This window comes from Dipteris shenzhenensis, chromosome 3 (assembly GCF_047967505.1).
Source record: "Dipteris shenzhenensis isolate YYH24624 ecotype China chromosome 3, Dip_SZ_1.0, whole genome shotgun sequence".
NCBI classification, from domain to species: Eukaryota; Viridiplantae; Streptophyta; class Polypodiopsida; order Gleicheniales; family Dipteridaceae; genus Dipteris; species Dipteris shenzhenensis.
The window spans coordinates 7744975-7768654 of record NC_141598.1 but is presented as its reverse complement, the minus strand read 5'-3'; the positions used below and the strand labels follow the sequence as shown (position 1 = coordinate 7768654).

Genomic DNA, 23680 nt, shown 5'->3' with positions numbered 1-23680 from the left:
ATTGGGGTGGCGACAACAAGTGCTTCCTCCTCGTGCTTCAGCTTCTTCTAACACCTCGCTGCCCATGCTACTTGCTTGTGTAGGTTTTTGATATTGGAGCAGCTGCTAGTCGTCGTCGGATTCCATTGGCATTGCTTGGCATTGGCGCAGTTCGTTGTTGGTTGTGGTGGAGATGGAGGCCATGGAGAAGCACTACCAGTGGCTATTGAGGGCTGTGGACATTGCGTACTGGCAGAAGGAGCCGCTGCAGATCCAAGCTGGAGGTCGTTGGCAGAAGCTCGTTGAGTCTAGGCAGCGGGCTGGGTTGAGTTTGCAAAGGTTGCCTGTCAAATTACAGGAAGATAATGAAGGCCTACCTGGGACGAATGGCACCGCCGATACTCATCAAGGAGGAGAGCTTGCAATCAATGAGCTACGGTTTGAGTCTGCATGACAGCACAAGGTTTGAGAGTCAAAGGGGGAGCGTGAGTACTCTCCTATCTACAAGAGGGGTTCCTTGCCTGAGTTGTTTGATTCTGAATCTTGAATAAGAGGCTACAGGAGTGCTTCCATTGGCTATCGATGCCACCAAAAAGGAAATTGCAATCTTGGCAGTCGGCCATTGGCTGTGCATAGCTAGTGAGATTTAGGATAGGTCTCTTGATCTGAAGCCTTAGGTAGAGTCGTATTCAGCTATACTACTTGTTCGGTTGGCGCTTTGAATTGTGGGAGGATTGCTCACTGGGCCAATCATAGACTAGGATAGAGAGATATAATCTCTCTAGAACATTCCTCACACTCTCAATAATCTCCTTCTCCAAGATCTCTCAAGAAGAAGTGCAATGAATGGAATTCTCTCAAGAAGTTGGATTTCTCTCGAAACTAGGAGAGCTAAACCTATGCTCTGATACCATGAGAAAGAATGTAAGATTGTGCTAAACCTAGTGCACACAAGATTAGCAGAAGAACTAAGGAGGCTCAAAGCACACTAAATAAGACATGAGAGGGAGATAGCAAATCTATATCTCTTGCAATGTATGTTCAACAATACATGATAGAGTTCTTATATAGAGAGAGCCTTTAGAATAGTCAACCATGTGGGATCCTCTCATCCACATCTCTCCTTGTGGACATCCTCAATCCACATCTCCACATCATGTAGTCCACATCCTAGGGTGGCTACTTTAATTCTTTCCTATACCATACCTTAACCTTTAATCTATGTGCTCGTGGCACCATATCTCAACATGGTGGTGCATCTTCTTCAGGAGGAACTTCAAAAGAAACTATCTTCTACTCAAATGCTGCCAGAGGTAGAGGCAGAGGTAGAGCAGGCCGATCTAGAGGCCGTGGCAGAAATTAGAATATGCAACAAATTCAAGAAAACCAATCCTATGGAGGAGGACGTGGTAACCTTAGAGGTAGGGGGAGCCAAAGAGGTTGTGGTGGATGGTAGAGAGGCCAAAATGGAAACAGCAATGTTGAATGCTACTACAGTGGTAAAATGGGTCATATGGTTATAGACTGCTATAAAAAGTAGAATGACATCATGATTGAAAAATTGCAGCAAGGCAATTATGCATCCTCTAGTAGATAGGGTGATGACAAAAATGAGCATTTGTTTATGGTGCAGCACATGACCAATTCTGTGACAAGTGCAGAAGAAAGCAATGATGTGTGGCATGTTGACTCAGGTGCATCAAACCACATGACAGGTCATGCTGCAGGATGCAAGGAAAATGGAAAGACTAGGATTTGTGGAGACTCGTGATGATACTGCACATCCTATTGTGCAGATTGGTAAAATTTCTTTGTCTATGTAGGATGGGAAAAAGAACTACCTGTCTGATGTATTTCATGTCCCGAATATCACCAAGAACCTAGTTTCTATTGGTCAAATGGTTGAGCAGGGCTTGCAGGTCAGATTTAATCCTCATGGATGCTTTGTTGAGGATATGAAAAATAAAGGTCACTTGATAGCAAAAGGGAAGAAGAAGGGCACGATGTTTACGTTGGAACTGGACATGCCTGAATTGAGTGCAGCAATGTTTGCACATGGGACCGGTGTAATTGCAGATATTGACATCTGGCATAAATGCATTGGTCATGTTAATGTACAGCGACTTCAATTAATGTAGGCCCAAAATATTGTTGTAGGATTGCCTAAGTTCAAGGTTGCAGAAATGCATAAGGTATATGAAGCCTGTCAATTTGGAAAACATGCAAGGAAATCATTTCCTAGACATGTTCAAGAGAGTAAGAGGCCATTGGAATTAATCCACTCTAATGTGTGGAGTACTAAAGCTGCATCTATTGGAGGCTATCATTATTTTGTCACTTTCATTGATGACTACAGCATAAAAGTTTGGGTGTATTTTATGAAAAATAAAAGTGAAGTGTTTGGGCATTTCAAAGCTTTTAAAACTATGGTTGAGAAAGAAATAGGCCTGCAAATAAAATGCCTAAGGTCAGATGGAGGGGGAGAGTACCTCTCAAATGAGTTTACAAGGTTCCTGGAGGAGCATGGCATAAAGCAGCAATATTCATGCAGTCATACCCCACAGCAAAATGGACTTGTAGAAAGGAAAAAGAGGCATATTGGAGAGGTATCTCGTGCCATGCTCAACGAAAAAGACCTGCGAGATTATTATTGGGTTGAAGTAGTTGCTACAGCAATCTACATAATGAACAGGACTCCCACTGTAGCAATACATGCATGACACCAAAGGAGAGGTATACTGGTAGGAAACCATATATTTCTCATTTGAAAGTTTTTGGTTGCATTGCCTATGTTCATGTGCCAGGTGAGTTGAGATCCAAGTTGGATCCAAAAGCTGAGAAGTGCATCTTTATTGGTTATTCTCTGTAAGAAAAAGGGTATAGATGCTATAACCCTTCTACTCGTAAGTTTACAGTACGCAGAGATGTTGTTTTTTATGAGATGAGCAGTAGGTATAAACACAAAAATGTGATTGATGATGTAGATGCACAAAATGGTAATGCTACACAGAATTCACAGCAGTAATCACAAAATATTAGTGGACTTGTAGTGTCCTCTAGCAATGGTTCACATACTTCGCCATGGACAGGCAGATTGAGATAAGGAGGATCTCCTCAAAGCAATGCAAATAGTGGTGTGCAAGTATCACAAAAAGGAAAAGAGAAAGTAGATCAGCCCATGTTTGATGTGAATATAGGTCACTCTTATGTGGATGGTGAATCTAGTGGCTCAGAATAGAGCCTTGATAATGAGTTGGGTATATCTTCTATTGTTACACCTAGAGTGAGGAAGACAAGGGACGTTTGAGAGCGCCTGGTAGTGATTATATTTTGTACAGGTCTACCAGAGCTAGGTATCATATGGATAGGTTGAAATATGATGGATTTACAGCCATTCACTATGCCTATATGGTCAAAGTGATACATTAACCAGAACCCACTTCTTTTGAGCAAGCCATGGGAAAAGAAAAATGGGAGAAAGCCATGGATGAAGAAATGGCTGCCTTGGAAGTAAATGCTACATGGGAATTGGTGCCTTTGCCTAAAGATAAGAATGCAATTGGCTGCAAGTGGGTTTATAAGGTGAAGCACAATGCAGATGGTTATGTGAATAGATACAAGGCAAGATTAGGTTTCAAGGGGTATGCACAGACATATGGCATCGATTATGAAGAAACATTTAGTCTAGTTGCAAGGATGGCAACCGTAAGAGCAGTCATTGCTATGGTTGCATCAAAGGGATGGTCTTTACAGTAGATGGATGTAAAGAATGCTTTCTTGCATGGTGATTTGCAAGAAGAGGTCTATATGGAGTAGCCACCAGGTTATGTTCATGCTGTTCATCCTGAGTTTGTTTACAGGTTGAAAAAAGCCTTGTATGGCTTGAAGCAAAGCACCCAAATCATGGTCTGACAAGATAGGACAGTATCTTGTCACTATTGGCTTTCAGATTTCCAAGGCGAATTTCTCACTTTATGTGAGAAAAACAAAGAAAGGCATTATGCTGCTAGTCATTTATGTTGATGATTTGATCATCACAGGTGATAGTGATGAAGATATCCTTCATGTAAAAATGCTATTGAAGCAGAAGTTTGAGATGAAGGATTTGGGAGAGCTGCGTTACTTCTTGGGCATTGAGGTGATTAGATCCACAAGTGGGATATTGCTCTTGTAGAGGCAGTATGGATTGGACATGCTTTCCAAATATGGGATGATAGGCTATAATCCTATTTCAGTTCCTTTGGAGCAGAAGGTGAAGTTGAGTGTAGATGCATGTGAGCTTTTGGAAGACCCTACTATGTACAGACGCATAGTCGGAAGTTTGATTTATATGACTAGTACCAGGCCAGATTTGAGCTGTGCTATTGGGTTGGTAAGTCAGTTGATGCAAGCTCCAAGGAAAGCGCATTTGGATGCAGCTAGACGCATACTGAGGTATGTGAAGTCCACATTGTAGCATGGACGATTTTATGAGACTAGGGTTGAGATACAGTTGCATGGATACACTGATGCTGATTGGGCTGGTAGTATTTCTGATAGACGATCTACCAGTGTATATGTGTTCTCTTTTGGGAGTGCTGCAGTCACTTGGAGCAGCAAGAAATAACCTACAGTTGCCTTGTCGAGCACAGAGGCTAAGTACAGGGGTGCAGCAATGGCTGCATGTGAGGTAGCTTGGCTAGGTAAGCTACTTTATGATATGCATCAGTCTATAGATGGGCCAGTTGTCATTTATTGTGACAACATGAGCATGTTACACTTGGCAAATAACCCAGTCTATCATGCTAGAACAAAGCACATTGAGGTGCATTATCACTATGTGTGGGAGAAGGTTCTAGTAGGTTTTATTATCTAGTTTATGTCAACACAAAGTATCAGGTAGCTGACATATTCATAAAGGCATTGGGCATAGAGAAGCTGTGCAAGTTCAAAGACCTGCTTGGTGTGCAGGAATTGGGATTAAGCTCAAGGGGGAGTGTTGAGATATCGAGCTCCACTTGTGATATGCCAGGGTGACCATTGTGCATTTATGTCACCGACTTGTTAGTTGCAGATGTGGTTGGTACATCGCCCATGAATAATAGCTGGATGACAGCTATCTATATGTACTCTAGTTAGTGGCTCAGTTAGTATGCCACCTAGGTTAGTTGAGTTTGGTTTGAGACCCACATATAGGGTTCACCTATTCCTTTTGTACTTAGAGAGAGATCTTTTGGCTTTCACAACTAAGAAGAGAAAAACTGTTTTCAGCCTCCACCTTTGTGTGTATTCCCCCATTGTGTATGTGAGAAAGCTGCAAGTGAGACTCCTTACTTCTCTCCCACTCTCTTCACACATATCATAACAGATATCAAGAAGTCCTCAAATGGAAAAGATGTTCCTATCAAACCGTCAATTGGTGGAGTCAAAGCAAGAACATTTTTATCAGAACCACAAAAAGAAGGGAAAAGTTGGTAGATGATGAAGATATGTTTCCAAGGTGAGATACGGAGTTTGGAACATGTGCATAATGCATTAAAGATGATATGGCAAATGGTCTTGCTCGAAATGTTAAAGTAGAGGTATGGAAATCCTTAGACAAGCTTTTCAAACTTTGTGACAAAATGACATGGACCAAGAGTGACCATCGTGCATTAGAAGAGGAGCTAAAAACTTTTGAAAAATCCATGAAACAAGCCTGGTCAAGCTGCAATATAACACACTACATGGTAAGTTGAATTAATTTATTTTTATGCATAGTTTGTACTTTCAAACATGATTTACAAAATTCTAACTTAATATTTTCTGTGATTGCAGCATTTTTATTCATTGGCTTCTCTCTTAAGTATGGAGACTTTTGGCATTTTATTTGTTGGCTTCTCTCTTAAGTATGGAGACTTTTGGCATTTTATTTGCTCAACTTTGACATCTCCAAACTATCAAATTTGAATAAAGTAGTTTGAATAAAAATGATTTGCTCAAGTGGCATTTTATTCATTGGCTTCTCTCTTAAGTATGGAGACTTTAAATTAGTTGACTTTGTTTTTCTCTCTCTCCCCCTTCTTTATCCTATTCAACTGAGGGAGAGATAGACAAACAAGGATAGATGCAAATCATCTTATTCCATGAAACCCCAAAACAAGTAGCAGGATAGAATTGCTGGGGGTGGGGATGCTAAGGAAGCCTTAGCAGCTTCAATCTAGAATCCATAAGTGCCCAAGTATTTGTCATTTGGCCCAAGCGTGTTGACCTTGATAGATTAATACTACTAGACTGATTGCAGAGTTTACTCCATGCTATCCATCAATAGTTGCATCAGAGGATAGAGGGGATATAAGTACATAGAGGGGATAGTTGCATCAGAGGATAGAGATAGAGAGAGAGAGAGGGAGAGAGAGAGAGAGAGAGAGAGAGAGGACTTAGGACATGTTTTGTGATCTCAGGTGTAGTTTATCATAAATTGCAATGGCAAGGATGAAGGCTATTGCCAGGAAGACAAACAGGGGTCCCCCGATAGCAAAATTGCCAACATCTAGAGGACGGGATTCACACCCAAGAAAAGGAAAGCCAAATGCATCTTCTCCAACAAGCAAAAAAGAGAAGATTTACACAGATGGTCAATACTATAATGGACACAAGAAGGGCCCAAAAAGCCATGTACATTCCCAAGGTTCCTTTCAAAGGCTTGTTAGGGAAGTTTGTGATGTATGAATTTTTTGGGCCTTGGATACGGATGGCAAAGAACAACTATTTGGGCATTGCAGGTAGTTGTTGATGACTTTTTCATAGAGTTTTTCCAAGATACATTTCTTCTTGCAACCCACAGCCATAGGGTGATAATCATGGCAAAAGATATCACCACTTTAAAGATGGTGAGATGGAGATACGACAAACTCTTGAAGGCTATAGATATGACAGACATGAAGATGAGAGACATTTTGCTTATACCACCTGCTCGAATGCCAAAACAAGATGAGGTGGCTATAGAGGAAGTCACTCAAGTGACTCATGGAATAAAAACAAGAGCAAAAATAGCCTTTGAGGAGGTGCAAAGGATTAAATATAAGGACACCCAGCATCTTCATACCTCATCCACTAATTTAGATACTGCAAAGCTAGAGCTACATGTTCTTGAGCATCTACATACACTGGGACTTGATGTAAGGATAAGTTTTGCAGATGCAGAGTCAATCAAAGAGCTTATCCTAATAGAAGATTGCTCAAAGCAATCACAGCAGGACAAGTTACTGATACAGTTATCCTTGCAGGACTTAGGTAGGTTTTTCTTTTTATATATTGATTTAGACAACCACTTATTTTGAACACTATTCTAAATTCCTCTGTTGATTTGTAGCTTACTCCAAAAAAAGTTACATGAGGAGATTCAAGGTATGGTTCATATTGTGGACCCAGCTATCTCCTTCAAAATGAGGGAACCCAGGGAGCCAGTGGACTAGCTTGTGAAGTGGTTCACATATTGCAATTTCAAATCTATGACCCTACTTTCATCCCTTACCATTCAAAGTAAGTGATTACTAAGTACATTGCATAAGGAGCTAGATTATTATTTTCAATCCACAAATGCTAATCTTTACCACATTTGTCAAATGAAGTCGACATTGGAGTTTAGCTTGTTACATCTGCCATCAAAAGGATTCTTCTACTTCAATTCAATTACAGATACTCATCCAAAGATCGATCTGTAAGTGAATGTTTGAATGCATCGTAATTTTTTAAAATAATAAATTATCTATTTTCTAGAAAGTTGTTCACACTCACATATGCAACTTGCAGTGGTCTGAAGAGACTATCTTTTGCAATCGATTTCTGCGAAAAAAATTCATCTAAGTTGGGAGCAATTGAACCACTGCACTTGGATGTAAGACATAAAATCCTTTGCCCTCTCAGTACGTTTTTAAAATTAATTAGAATAATTTTATGCTTACAAGCGACTGGATGGTTCATAGACACCACAAGAGTACAATGCCCACTCTTGCGGATGGAGGGTCCTTTTAAACACCAAGTACATTTTGGAGGCTTATTTGTTACGAGGTACAGTGGGTCCCGTAAGTACCATTATTAATGCATTTAAAATTTATACATAGCATAAATATAACACAGAACTTGAAACTAAAGTTCTGTTTGTGTTTCTGCAAATGACAAAACAAAGCTATGATGATCAATTTGTGTTAAACTTCAGAGCTAGGACCATCGTAGATCTCCTTCAATACACATCCTCACTCTAGAGTAGGATGGGGACCCTTTGACAAGACTAAAGGACCATGAGGCCCAACCTTAGATGCCTCCACAATCCACTGAACTTGGATATGAACTTGGATATGAGGCCCCTCATCCAGCCCCTTAAATTACTAAGCCTGGACCTGAGAATTGTGAGCCCATTCCCCATGATGTTGGACTTGAGAATCGTCTATAAACTTCAGAGCCTCCTGGTTGAGTTGAGGCAAATTGTACTCTTGGAAGTTTGTAATGCATAATGACGTTTAATGAAATTCATCTATATTCGAAACTCTAGTTTGTAATTCATAGAGAGAGAGAGAGAGAGAGAGAGAGAGAGAGAGAGAGAGAGAGAGAGAGAGAGAGAGAGACTTGATTCATGAATATGGATGTATCTATTACAAACTTTGAATGACAAATTGTTACAATAGCAAAGAGACTGATTCTCCATTGTTTTTTGTAAAAAATTAAAAATATAGTTACAATGTTGATTATGGCTATAACTTTAGAGCCAAAACTATAGTAGAACTTCTATGATTCCAACAATATGAGCCTAGAAAGGTTCAACTACTAGAGCGAAGGTGAGATCAAAACATGGAAGAGAAGGTGGTATATGAGGAAAAGGCACAATAGAAGCTCCTTGGTCAACCTTCTTCATCAGATCATCCACTATCACCTGAACAACATTGATTGTTGTCTTCGAGTCATAGCATCCACCATTGCCTCAAAGGCACTGATTGTCTGAGAATCATCAGTTTGTTTGACAATATAATGTATAATGTTTATCCATTGCCTCACAATTGTATACTATGAAAATAGTCATTTCATACCTGTAATCATGAAATTTTAATTATCTCAATAATTTCATTTGGGATATCTCTACAGAGAATTCTCCTTTCCCTTCGCTCCAATACTTGTCAACATGTAGTGTAAATCAATGATTCATTCAATAATAAATAAAAAACATTGCGTCACATCAACTCTTTATTTACCTTCTTGTTATTCAGAATGAATGAGAATCTTTCTGCAACACTACCCTCTGTCTCCACCTGAATGTCGTGGCATAATTGAGCGAGTGTGCAGCATTGTCTGAGTGATATAATTTTCAATAAATTTTCATTCTCATTAATGGTGATATCCAGTGCTTCATTCTTAGGACCAAAAGAGTTCAAATCTTGATCCATTGGAACCAATTGGTTCCCAATCATTCTACTGCGTTTATAGTAAAATGTTAATATGAGATTTTGAGTGGCAATCATGTACTTAAGTTTGATGGAGTTGTGCAAAACCTCACAATATACTTGGTTGGATGTTATCATGTCCCAACCATAATCCAAGAAGTTAGGAATTCTTTCAGCACCATTTGTAGAGAAGATCTACAAAGACTGTTATTGGCATGCAAATAGTTATTTTGTTGATTCTACTAGCAATCCCTGGCCGTAAGGATCGTTGTACTTTTGAAAACAACCTAGCTCTATATGACTCTATTACAGCACCATGAGGAATTGGCCAATCAATGGTATTCCTTGCTGGAAGAGCTAGTTTCTTCAACACACCATGGGTGTTGGTTTTATCCAATAGTTGGTAAAAATGATCATAGAAAAAGACTCCTGACTGAGCTAATTGTGCTGTTGATCTACCTTGATATTGCAACTCTCCTATGGACCCATGTAACACATCCATGAATCCTAAAATGCATTCGGTAGGCTGCCACTGCTCATAAGATGAAGGATATGTATCTAAAAATAAAAATAAAGACATTGAGGTTCAGGAAAAATCTTTGATTATGAAATAAAAAATTTCAATGAAGTCATTTACAACTTGGCTTGTGTTTTGGAAGATAAGTTGGATAATTCTCTCGCAACACAAGCTCTCTATGCATGTATACATGTTGAACCAATATTTCCTTTATTGATTTCATCCCCCCAACTTCCTTTTGATACAGTCAGTCTTTTCCACGAGCCATCCAATGTAACCTTGTTGGCAACATCGATGGAAGATATAGAGGAAAGAGGTTGATAAGTGAGGGTTCTGATTATCAATGCATACCATTGAGACTAGTATCCAAACTTTTACTCGAACACCTAAAACTCAATGGATATATCAAAGAGCATGCATTATACTCTAGTCTTGCATAAGCACGATCTTCTTATTCAAAACTTAAGAATATTATCAACGAGAGAGATTGATAAAGCAATGACATCATTCTCGTACCTTGCGCTTCAATATTATGATCAACAACGCTTCTAGAGAAAACTTTCAAAAGTTACATTCCATTCTGCAACATCTTTATAAATATACTCTTGTTTACCAAAGACTGAAAGAATATTATCCAACTTAACACTTTCATCTTAAATCTCAAAAAGAGAGATTGAAAAAACAAAGAGCTCGCTATTGTACTCGATATTTTGATTAACAAAGCTTCTCAAAGAGCGAGAACCTATCAATGGTTCGCCGTACCCAACATGAAAAACTTGCAAAAGTTATATTCTACTTTGTAACATTTTGATAAACACACAGTTTTGCGCAAGCATAGATTAGATTCAAAGAGAGAGATTGACAAAGAAAAGAGCTCGCTCTTGTACCTTAGTCCTAGAGGTACTTTGAGGTCTGATTTGCCATTGCCACCCAAAACTCACAAAAAGAAACCCAATCCACAGGTTGAAGGAATATTCTATGAACAGATACAAGGCAAGATTAGTTGTCAAGGGGTATGCACAGACATATGGCATTGATTATGAAGCAACATTCAGTCCGGTTGCAAAAAAGTTATGTTCAATTATGAGCTGCTCATTAGTATACCCGGCTACTCATGGGCCCCTGAGCAAAGGCAGGTATGCAAAATGAGGAATGTTGGGAGTTAGGACAACCAAACTCAGTATGATCATAGATCTCAATGATGATGAGGAGTGGTGGATGCCCTTGAGATCCTTAATGTAATCTAGGTGGTACTACCAGTTAATGACCAATCGCCAGCATGGAAACTTCTTGCCACGTGGGCTTGCATGTGATTTTATATACCCAAGGTATTTTTTTATTTTTTTTAGTGCAGTTAATTACTAGTCACATGTCATTAAATAGAGCTCATTCAAGCTGCTCATCACAAGCATCTCCTCCTTCCCAATGCCAACCTTAAAACTCTCCTTACCAAAAACTCACATCAACGCATGGCAAGCAAAAGTAAGAATAGGCAAAGTCCTTGGAGTCTTTTCTCTACCAATATTTCAAGATAATGAAGCATGCAGTTGATATCATGCTTCTGCTAGGAGCACACCTCATTCCCACTTTGAAAGGTTCTACTGACATTGATCTTGAAGACATGGAGATTCTTGAAAGGAGTGCTAGAGATGGCGATTCAAGATTTACAGTATATATGATTAAATAGGAGGGGCACATACCCATTGCGAAACCCACCTCAAGGACCTTGAAGGACAAGAAAAACACCTCGAAGACCCTGAGCTCTACATCTAGCCCCAAACAAGAGTAGCTACCTTTGTTTTGAATGGTGCTTCTATAATAAGCAATAAACCCCATAGGGATGGGCCTTTATGATAATGAAAGTAATCCCTTCACTTGTTCCTTTATCTCATAGATTTTATTTCTATAGAAATGTTTAGTTCTCTTTTTTTGGCCCAAGTAAGGGTCTATGGAGAGTTGGAATGGTTTTTTGCTAATGTGGGTGGATGTCATGAGTATATGGCCATGTTAGTTGTGGTTAGTGTTCTTAAGTATAGGGTTAATCACATTCTTAATAGTCCTTTTTCTTCATCTGCTTCATTTTTCATCTTCTTTTGTTCTCACATTGAGAAAGAGTACGTCACATTAAGATAAAGAGAAATGAGATACCGATCCTTGGGATCATAACTGTATGCAGGTAGCTACATGCAATTCCAATCCTGTGGGTAGAGAGAGAGGGATGGGAATAGAAAATCTATTCTAGCTATCATTGAATATGTCCAAAACTAGTCTTGCACCACCAAGCTCAAGGTAACGCTATAGCATAGATCTTTCAAGATCTATGTGAGGAGACTGTGTATGTCATGAAGACTATTTGAAGAGCTCTTATATGTCAAGATCTCAAGATTATGGGAGGAACAATTGTGTGAAGATCTCTCTTCAAGACTAGGAGAGAAAAGATTGTGTGAGACACACTCAGGTTGTGAAGAGGTGGAGGAGTAGGGTGACACATTTGGGAGGGCATGTCCATAGTGATATTTGTTTAACTGCTTATTGGGAGGTAGAGGTTTAATTGGGTAAGCAAGGCCCATTCAATGAGCATTTGTGTTAGATCATATATTAGTTCTTCTAATTTAGATGCGATGTTATGGAGAATCTTACTGTATAATTTGAAAATGTCCATCAAATTATAAAGTCCAATTGAGTGAAGCAAAATAGAGAACCATCATATCCAAGGATGAATAAATGCAAAGGCAATTTATTACTTTAAAATTGAAGTTATATAGAAAAGTCAAATGTACTAGAGGGGCCCGTCGGCCCCTAAAGAAGTTCCAGGTAATATTTACTCTTTTATGTTTCAAAAAGAGACAACCATCGTATCCAAGGATGGATAAATGCAAAGATAATAATTTACTCAAGTGACAAATGCTTTGGGCAATTTTTATCTTCTCATTAGACCTACTTGGATCGTACCTATAAAATGAAAGCTCGTGAGTTGCCTCATAAATGAAAGCTGACATGTTACAACTTCTCTTTGCTTGAAAATATGCTGGCACCAAATAGTACTATGCTTTAAATACTCTATACCAACATTCCACTATCAATCTGGCTTCTAGATGTGAGTTCTATGTCCTTTATTTTTTTATCTTTGTCCCAACTATTTTCTTTCAATAATTAGTCAATCATAGCTGGAGATGTGAAGTGCAATGTTTGTGTACTGGCATGGGTGCTGCAAGTGTTTGAAGGATTTTGATCCTTTCAATCTTAAAGTCTACCAAGCTAGGATAGAAGGGAGAGAGAGAGAGAGAGGGGGGGGAGGATTATGTAGAAGTTAGAGTCTAGTTGCATTGGAATATGTCCAAATTTGGATTGGTAGTGGAGAAAGAATTTTTGGAAATGAAAATTCTTAATTTCACTTCTCAAAGAGAGTTTCATCAATAAGGCTACCTTTCAGGCAGGCCAAAAAGCAAGATGAATGCTCATAAATGAATGAGAGAGACACTACAAGGCATATGCCCTTTTCCAACGAAAATACCGACACTTTTTACATTTAAATTTTTTTTTTACGAGCAAAAACATCGTTATTAAAGTCGTTAAAAGTGTTAGAAAAGAACCATCGCTATATAGCGACGCTGATAAACGTTGCTATATAAATTGAAAATTAGATTGGAACTTAAAGAATAAAACAATTTAAAAAGTGAGATTACAAGTAGAAGTAGACTTATACCATGCGAGCAACCACCTCAGCCCAATCGACCATCGCTCCCATTGCCTCTTGCTTAATAAACCACTGCTTTGTTCCTATGCAAAATGCACATCGTGTCTCTGCATCTGTAGGAAGATGACCCATTGTAGCTTGCTATGGATCCAATTTACGAGAGTTAGAGTTAAATAAAGTGCATGTAATATGTTGTAAAACAAATAGAACAATACATTAAATGAGAAGAAGTAGACTTACCACGGTTGCCTCGAACGCCAACCGTTCGCTTGCACCAAAGTGCGAAGTACCTACGATGTCCAACCATCTCTTCGCAGCCCTCCTCTGACCCTCAAACATTTCAGGATGGTCCCTATTCTACTTCTTGAAGAACTTCCAATCAGCTTTGTCTGCCCAGCTGGGTTTAGCCATCCCCTTTGCGATGAAAGTACGCAAGGTTGATCTACAGTGCTTCAAGACCAAACCCATGTGCTCTCGCATATAATTCTCATTAAACTCCCAATTTGGCGTGTTAGGGTATTTTTGTTTTAATTCATCGATGACCGCCTGCTTCTTTTGGTCATCTTGATATCACCAATTGGTAGCAATGCCACTCTTAAAGTGATGGCTCATCAACCGCCTCATGGTGGCCATCACTGCTTTGCCCTTTCTATCTTTTATTATCTCTCCGACAGCCGTGATTTGATAGGAGAGATCCTCTGATGAGTAAGGAGGACTGATGGTAGTAGAGTCAGAAGGAGTGGAAGCTGTGTGAGTGCTTCCGGAGCGAGGAGTAGCAGTGGGAGTAGGAGAGGGCAAGGGACCTTATTGATACTGTGTCTCCGAACCAAGTGGAGACCTGTAGGGATGTGAGTGTGCTGACTCGTCTACATCGCTCGAGTCAGCACAACATAAGCGGCCCCTCCTACTCTTCCTTCCCTTATAAGAGGCACGCACAGGTGATGACCCCTCGATCGAAGGGGCATGAGGGGACGGTTGGGTAGTAGGTCTAGCCATCGGTGTAGGGGAGGGAATTGCTAAGGTCCTCTAAGATAGCAGAGAGAAGAATCTTGCTACCTTCTCATCGCTCATCTGCACCACAAACTCATCAGGACTCCCGACAAAGCCATGTGCAGCTAGCAAAGGAGTTCCTCGAGGGGTAGTTTTAGTGCTACGTCTGAGAGGAGTCGGACTAGGGGTAGTCGTAATGCTAGGTCCGAGAGGAGTCGAACCAAGGGTAGTCCCCTCAGGTGTCACCTGAGAGGAATCAAAGTCCTCTGGAGCATATAGATCGTGATGTCTCCTCCTGTGAGGCTGTCCGTACTCGTCGGATGTGCGACGTGATCCCATGTCTAACATAGACACAAACACGAAAACAAAAAACAAAAAACAAACATAAGCATAGGCATAGACATAGGCATAGGCAAAGGAAAAGAGGAAGAAGAGGGAAAGAAAAGAGATTGGAAGAGGGGAAAGAGAGAAGAAGAGGGAAAGGAAAAGAGGAAGGAAAAGAGATTATGCATAAGCATAAGAGCATAAGAGCATGAGCATAAAAGAGGGGAAAGAGGGAAGAAGACAGAAAGGAAAAGAGGGAGAAAAAGAGGAAGAAGAGGGAAAGCAAATGAGATTGGAAGAGGGAAAAGAGAGAAGAAGAGGGAAAGGAAAGAGGGAAAGAAGAGAGAAGAAGAGGGAAAGAAGAGGGAAAGAAGAGGAGAGAAGAGGGAAAAGAGAAAGAAGAGGGAAAGGAAAAGAGATTGGAAGAGGGGAAAGAGAGAAGAAGAGGGAAAGGAAAGAGGGAAAGGAAAGAGGGAAAGAAGAGGGAAAGAAGAGGAAGAAGAGGGAAAGAAGAGGAAGAAGAGGAAAAGAGGAGGGAAAAAAGGAGAAGAGGAGGGAAAAGAGGAGGGAAAAGAGGAGAAGACGAGGAAAAGAGAAGGGGAAAGAGGGCGGAAAAGAGGAGAAGAGAGAAGAAGAGGGAAAGGAAAGAGAGATTGGAAAAGGGGAAAGAGGGAAAGAAAGAGAGAAGAAGAGGGAAAGGAAAGAGGGAAAAAGAGGGGGAAAGAAATTGAAGGAGAAGGAGAAGGAGAAGAAAAGGAGGGAAAGAAGAGGGGAAAGAGAGAAGAAGATGGGAAAGAGGGGGGGAAAGGGGAAAGAGAGGGGAAAAGAGAGGGAAAGAGGGGGAAAGAGGGAAAGAAGGAAAAGGGGGAAAGAAGGAAAAGAGGGAAAGAAAAGAGACATATGCTCATGCTTATGCTTATGCATGAGCATAAGAACATGAGCATGAAAGAGGGAAAAGAGGGGGGGAAAGATGAGAAGAGAGAAGAAGAGGGAAAGGAAAGAGAGATTGGAAAAGGGGAAAGAGGGAAAGAAAGAGAGAAGAAGAGGGAAAGTAAAGAGGGAAAAAGAGACATATGCTCATGCTTATTATGCATGAGCATATGTCTCCTTCTCTTATGCTCATGCATAAGCATAAGCATGAGCATATGTCTCCTTCTCTTATGCTTATGCATAAGACTCTTATGCTTATGCTTATGCTCATGCTTATGCATGAGCATATGTCTCCTTCTCTTATGCTTATGCATAAGACTCTTATGCTTAAGCATAAGCATAAGAGTCTTATGCATAAGCATAAGAGAAGGAGACATATGCTCATGCTTATGCTTATGCATGAGCATAAGAGCATGAGCATAAGAACATGAGCATGAAAGAGGGAAAAGAGGGGGGGAAAGACGAGAAGAGAGAAGAAGAGGGAAAGGAAAGAGAGATTGGAAAAGGGGAAGTAGGGAAAGAAAGAGAGAAGAAGAGGGAAACTAAAGAAGGAAAAAGAGACATATGCTCATGCTTATGCATGCATGAGCATATGTCTCCTTCTCTTATGCTCATGCTTATGCTTATGCATAAGAGGAGCATAAGCATGAGCATATGTCTCCTTCTCTTATGTTCATGCTTATGCTTATGCATAAGAGGAGTCCTATGCATAAGCATAAGCATGAGCATCAGAGAAGGAGACATATGCTCATGCTTATGCTTATGCATGAGCATAAGAACATGAGCATGAAAGAGGGAAAAGAGGGGGGGAAAGACGAGAAGAGAGAAGAAGACGGAAAGGAAAGAAAGATTGGAAAAGGGGAAAGAGGGAAAGAAAGAGAGAAGAAGAGGGAAAGTAAAGAGGGAAAAAGAGACATATGCTCATGCTTATGCATGAGCATATGTCTCCTTCTCTTATGCTCATGCATAAGCATAAGCATGAGCATATGTCTCCTTCTCTTATGCTTATGCTTATTCTTATGCATAAGACTCCTCTTATGCATAAGCATAATCATAAGACTCCTCTTATGCATAAGCATAAGCATGCTCTATGCTTATGCATAAGACTCCTCTTATGCATAAGCATAAGCATGAGCATGCTTATGCTTATGCATAAGAGGAGTCTTATGCATAAGCATAATCATAAGAGAAGGAGACATATGCTCATTCTTATGCTTATGCATGAGCATAAGAGCATGAGCATGAAAGAGGGGAAAGAGGGGGGGAAAGAGGAGAAGAGAGAAGAAGAGGGAAAGGAAAGAGAGATTGGAAAAGGGGAAAGAGGGAAAGAAAGAGAGAAGAAGAGGGAAAAGAGGGGGGCAAAGAAGAGAAGAGAGAAGAAGAGGAAAAGAGAAGCATGAGCATATGTCTCCTTCTCTTATGCTCATGCATAAGCATAAGCATGAGCATATGTCTCCTTCTCTTATGCTTATGCTTATGCTTATGCAAGAGAAGGAGACATATGCTCATGCTTATGCTTATGCATGAGCATAAGAGAAGGGGGAAAGAGAGAAGAAGAGGGAAAGGAAAGAGAGAAAAAGAGGGGGAAAGAGATTGAAAGATTGAAGGAGAAGAAGAAGGAAAGGAGGGAAAGAAGAGGAGAGAAGAGGGAAAGAAGAGGGAAGAGAGGGGAAGAGAGGGTTCCTACGCCCATCATTGCAGCTAGTGCTTAAGGCACTAGCTGCAGGCCAATGTAAATAACAAAAATAACAAATGGAAAAAAGAGGAAGCACTTACCTGGAATAGTACATCCCGCTCGGTGTTTTGTGGACTGGCCCTACAAAAGAGAGGAAACATACCATTTTTCAAATAAGATGTTAGAGGAAGGAGGAGATTACCAAATCAACTTCTCATAAAGATTGGATTGAGGAGACAAGGAGAAAGAGAAGGAAGAGAAATACAAAAAAGACTAGAAGAGGTGAGTCTTCTTTCTTTCTTGAAATCTCATTTTTTGTTTCAATCCTTTGAAATCAAGCATGAAGACTAGTACACAAGTTTAGCAATACAAGGAGAAGCACTCACAAAATGAAATCTCACAAAAAACCTACCTACATTGTTCAAAGAGACTCACCTCTTGAAAAACTTCCTTTCAAGAAACCAAAGAGGGAGAAGGGTGGAGAGGCAGCACAAGAGCTAGGAGAGGGGTGAGTAATGGTGAGGAGTGGAGAATAGAGTGGGAGGTCATCGGAAATAGGTGGGAGGAGAGATTGCCTTGCTTACAATAGAGATTAGAGAGTGCTAAAGAAAGCACTGTGCATCGCGTCAGGTTTCAGTTTTGACCCACAGCATCGCTATATAGTGATGTTTTTAATTAAAAACATCGCTATATAGCGATGCTTTAAGACACTTTATGTTCTAAGTTAAAAAAGAAGCTCATAGATGCTATTTTATAACTGTTAATATATTTCCTTGCAACTTATGTTGTGATTTTATAATTGTAGATGGAAGGGATGAGTGGAAGCTCATCCGATGGTGCACCAATGCCCGGGAGCACAAAGTGGCTTACGGAGAGGTTATACTATCATTGCACTCATTGCAAGCGAGAAGTACGACATCAACGTCATATTATCATGCGCCACTTGTGGACGTATGGGGAGGAGCCCGAACCAGTACCCACTGTTGGTGTTGCACATGTTGATGGATTATCAATAAGTCAAAGCTATTTAAGTTCGCGGTTAATATTGGATACCAGGAAATAGAAGATCTTATATTTACACAAAATCTTAAAATAGGATGAGGAGGCTGACGAGGGTACGCACATACCTTCACACTTTGAGCAAGACTATAGTCTCCCAGCGAGGGTATAACTCCATATTAGAGAATTTGGGAAAATCCTGATAATTTGGGAATTTTTGAGGGGTTGTAATTATGTAACATTCAATGTTTTTCATTGATTTTTCCCATAGATTTGGCAGTCCATCCAAATCTCACAAATGTGCATGGTTTGCATCAACATAAATAAAATGTCAAATGTTGAGGTTTCGACCAATGCATGGTAGTTTTTGAGGGGTTGTAATTACAATGCATTGAGTGCACTCCATTATCTTTCTTACTAGATTTGGCCATGTATATGAAACTCATAGTTTGGAGTGTGAATGTTTTGCATTAGCCGAGAAAAAAACATCATATGTTTGAGTTCAACGAAGCACTTTTTGTCTCTTCTCGAAAAAAGGTGGTGTTCAAAAACACCATTTTAGTTTAGTTGGAGAAAAAGTAAGAATGCAACACTAGTCCTTGATATTTTGTCAAGTGTGCAGAACTTGTAACCACAAAGCAATGGTCTGCAAAAAAAAAGATAAAGAAAAAAGATCAATGTCATACCTTCCAAATATTTGTCAGTATTCAATTAAATTATCATTGTGCAAGGAAAAAAAAGTCATGCTTTTCAAGTACCTTCACTCCATTGTGGAGTCAGCATTAGAGTTGGAATCTGTACTATGAGACAAACTAGATAAAGCTCGCTTGCATGCAATGGTTGGTATCTTCACCTTGATGGGGAGGTTGCTGCTCTTTGAGGAAACCTTCTTTGAGAGGTTACCTTTTGGAACCCATGACCATACAATAGCATCAATAGATTCCCAACATGGAGGATCACCTCTATTGCACATCCAAATCTTGTTCCAACAATCTGCATACACCTCCTCAATTTGTGCATTGCGTCTTTTGCATATAGGTGCCCAATATTGTATGAAAACCTTCTTGAAATTTTTAGATTTATTATCCTTTTGTACATCAGCTTGAGAAATGCCTAGCCAAATTAGGTAAATTTTTTTTGCTGGTCGGACCAAAAGAAAGTGTCCTTTTTGTACATCAACCATTAGATCAAATGATTGTTTTGGCTTTTTCCTTTGAGGTCCACAGTAGTGATCATTCAACTCTTCAATTCTTTGAAACTCATCGTTTTCATTATGAACTACTTGCACACAATCAATATGTTGTGTCTTTGGCCAAAATCTCTCGTACATGTCCTCTACACTATTGTTTGGTTTATGAAGCTCATCAATCATGTTCTTCCAGTACTTCACTACTGGCTTGTAAAACTTTGTGAAAGATGCTTCTGGACCTTGCAGGTGCACCCATTTTTCCCAAAAGTGTACATACTCCTTGATACCAACTATCACATCTGAGTGATCCTTGACATACTCAAACATGGGTACACAAGGTGGCTCTCCACTTGGTAGCATTGGATGACCATCCGGATGTCTCTTCCACAACTCAATGCCACCTTCACTTGGTTGCCAATCTAATGATCATGGATGCACTTTATATTGCATGATAGGAACTTCATTTTGCATAAAGAACTGAAATTGGAGAGGCTTTGAGTGTCCCACTAAAGCATCTTGCCCATCGCATAGGCATCCATCAACATAGCTCTTGAAATCAAGGACTTCCGTTACCAAAAATGGCATTGGAGAAGACTCCTCACATTGTCTAAAAGTATCCATGAGATGTGCAAATGTCAATGTTTGGCTAGTTCTTAACCTCTGTGAAAACCTATTGAACATTGCATCAATATCCTCATGTGTATGTCCAACCATCAAGAATCCCAATTGAATTGACTTAAAAATCCCTCGAGCAACAAGTAATGATAGGTATGCAAACAAGTACCTATTCTTGTTTTCAGAACCACAATTATCCAACTGCAACAATAGGTGTTCGGGTAGTTTCTTATAAGGATTTTCTTAATGGGAACTTCCAAGTCCAAGGTCTTTGAATGTTCCACCCACTGCTCCAAGATGTTGTTGCTTGTCATTAGAAACATAGTGAGAATCCAACGCTTCTCTTAAGGTTAGTGCGTTTAGCAGAGTGTTATCAAACCTTGGCATCCCATCATGTACCAAATCTCCAAGTGCATGGTTATCAAATCTTCAGGATTTCTCAAACACAAAGCTAATGAACCGATTGTGAAGTTAGGATCCGATGGCCACAAGGATAAAGAAAAGTGACCATAACATCCTTAACCATGTCCATGTGTTAGCATGTCAGTCAAAGCCACTGGGAGCTGAAAGGATTTGTCTGTGTCCTTTGAATGATTGTGTAATCTAGGGATGGCTGTCTTCTTTTGGTCCATCTTATCATGGATAATGCACAAGTATGTCTGAGGATACATTTTAGAAAATCTGCACCAAGTGTAGTACACATTTCTACAATTTTTTTGTTGTAACATGTGCTTTCTTCTATCTTCCATCAACTTATTACGTTCATTTTGGCATTTTGTCGCTGCAAGCTGAGCCTTGATTGCACTACATAAACCACACTTAGAGAATTCACTTGTTTTTGACAAAGTTACATGCTTGAATTCAGAGTTCCATATACAGTCGAATGTGGAAGTTGACATCTCCTTACAACCCAAACTATGCTTTAACTGCATATGTTAACCTCATAGAGAATATCAACCTGCTTGTATACATCCGATATCACCAGCTGTGTTTCCCTTGATCCATCCTGAAGTGTTCTACTTTTGTGCGGCATATGCTCAGAATTGTTATCCACAAAATCTTGGATTATGGCTCTACCCAGTTCTGTGTGGTCCCAACCTCTCCACACGATTCCTTTATTACCATGCATGCACCTTCGTATACCAATTTCAAATTGCTCCTTGTATCGATAAAATGTTGTTTTTGGAATACCATGCATTTCATACCATGCTCTATAATAAACTTGAATACCATTTAATGAAAAGACATATTTGAACTACCCATTGTCATCTTTTCGACAAGCAACCCCAAGAGTGTCATATACATAATTGGTGCGAGCCTCTAAACTTTGGCCCCAATACTCTATGCGTAATTTGGATATCATTTGATGATCGACAAATTGACAACAATTTTGTTTACAATAATCAATCATAGATACTTTTGTGACTGCACCCCTTATGAGTCTAGATGATGCTAATGGCATGCCATGTTTTTTAGCTTTCCTCTTTATCATGCAGTAACGCCTCTTTTTTGTGGATTTTTCATTTGGGTCCTCATCTTCCATGTGCTTTTGCATAGAACCACTTGAAAAATTCATAGTATCATTGATTCTTAATGAAGTTCCATCTAAAAAGGTTATTTGTTCAATGGGCCATTTTATTAAGTGGATGTATCGATGCCTGATACATCACTATGATACTTTTCAATTCCCACACCTAGAGTACCTTCACTAAGCATCTCAAAATTTATAGGTTCAAATGGGCAGACATACAAAACAACACCCTCAGCAATGCTCTTGGTTTTCTTCTCATCCCATATTAAAACTTTCTTGTCCTTCCATGATTCTCGAATGGAAAACTCATCATATTCACATAGAGGTTCAACATCAATGGTATCTGATGTTATATCATTCATTGGTACAATAGCTCCATTGACATTGTCCACACAACTCATTGATCGTGCTTTCCAACAAAGAACACTACCCAAAGCCTCATAGACTAAGAATGCATCCATTATAGGAAATGGAAGAAGTGCACTTTCATCCATACAAATATCGATCACCATTGATACATTGTTTTCTCCCAAGGGCACACCTTGGCACATGTCATCATGTGATGTAGAGAATATTGTCCCAATGGCAACAATCTTTCCACTAACAAGCAAGTTGACTTTAACCCCCACTTTCAATGTGGCACCTGCATACATAACATTTGTTATAGTTCAATATTGATATCTGATGGTGTGACTTAGGATGAAAATGCTTTACAAGATTTCACTACATGACCAAATCTTCCTAAACCTTGGTGCTTTGAATTTTAGCCAGCAAAATCTGGCTACATGGCCAAATCTTCATAGACCATGGTGCTTTGAAAGGGAGATAGCAAGATTTGTCCACACAACCAAATCTCTCAAGACGCTGGTGCTTTCAAGAAACCATCAAGATTTATCCACACAACCAAATCTACTTAGACCTTGGTGGTTTGAAAGAAGCCAAATCTCCACATACCCTGGTGCTTTCAAAGAAGCCCACAAGATTTGGCCACATGGTCAAATCTCCCCATACCCTGGTGCTTTGAAAGGAGCCAACAAGAGTTGGCCACATGGCCAAATCTCCTAAGACACTAGTGCTTTGAAAGAAGTAATAAGATTTGGCCACACAGCTAAATCTTCTCAGACCTTGGTGCTTTCAAAGAAGCTAGCAAGATTTGGATGCACGGCCAAATCCTTCGAGACTTGGTGACTTCTTTCAAAGCACTGAGAAGATTTGGTTGTGGCATTCTTTCAAACTTGGGGAGATTTGGTCATGTCGCCAAATCTTGTAGGCTTCTTTCAAAGCACTAGGGTATGGGGAGTTTTGGCCGTGCATCCAAATCTTGCATGCTTCTTTCAAATCACCAGGTTTTGGGAGATTTGGCCATGTGGCCAAATCTTTCAAAGCACCAGCGTTTGGGAAAATTTTGCCGTGCTACCAAATGTTGCTAGCTTCTTTCAAATTAGTAGGAAGATTTGGCCACATGGCCAAATCTTCAAACATTCAAACGTTAAATTTTAAAAATTGAAAATTCAGATTTTAAAATTTAAAATTAAAAGTTCAAAATTCAAATTTCAAATTTTAAAATTTAAAATTCAAATTTGAAATTTGAAAATTCAAATTTTAATTTTCAAGTTTCAAAATTTGAAATTAGTATCTAGAGATCCTACTTTCAAAAACATCGTATATGCTTTTCATGATTCATGCTATTACACTTTAAAATCATACTTTTACTTTAAAAGCAAACCTAAAAATCTAAAACTATTAAAAAACCAAAACTTTAAAAGGCAAAGCTAAACAAACCTTTTAAACGAAGCATAAAAAGTAAAACTATGAGAAGGAATTGAATTCATCTTCATG

At 39.5% G+C, this 23680-nt stretch overlaps 1 protein-coding gene across 1 annotated transcript; it reads right to left on the bottom strand.

Annotated features, from left to right (window-relative positions):
* Nucleotides 1-9017: 9017 nt before the first annotated feature.
* LOC147903301 (uncharacterized) lies at nucleotides 9018-10075 on the bottom strand. The gene is given in 4 exon segments (XM_087371325.1): nucleotides 9018-9023; nucleotides 9186-9543; nucleotides 9545-9932; nucleotides 10012-10075. Coding segments are annotated over 4 exon segments (816 nt in total).
* Between the last annotated feature and the right edge of the window lie 13605 nt (nucleotides 10076-23680).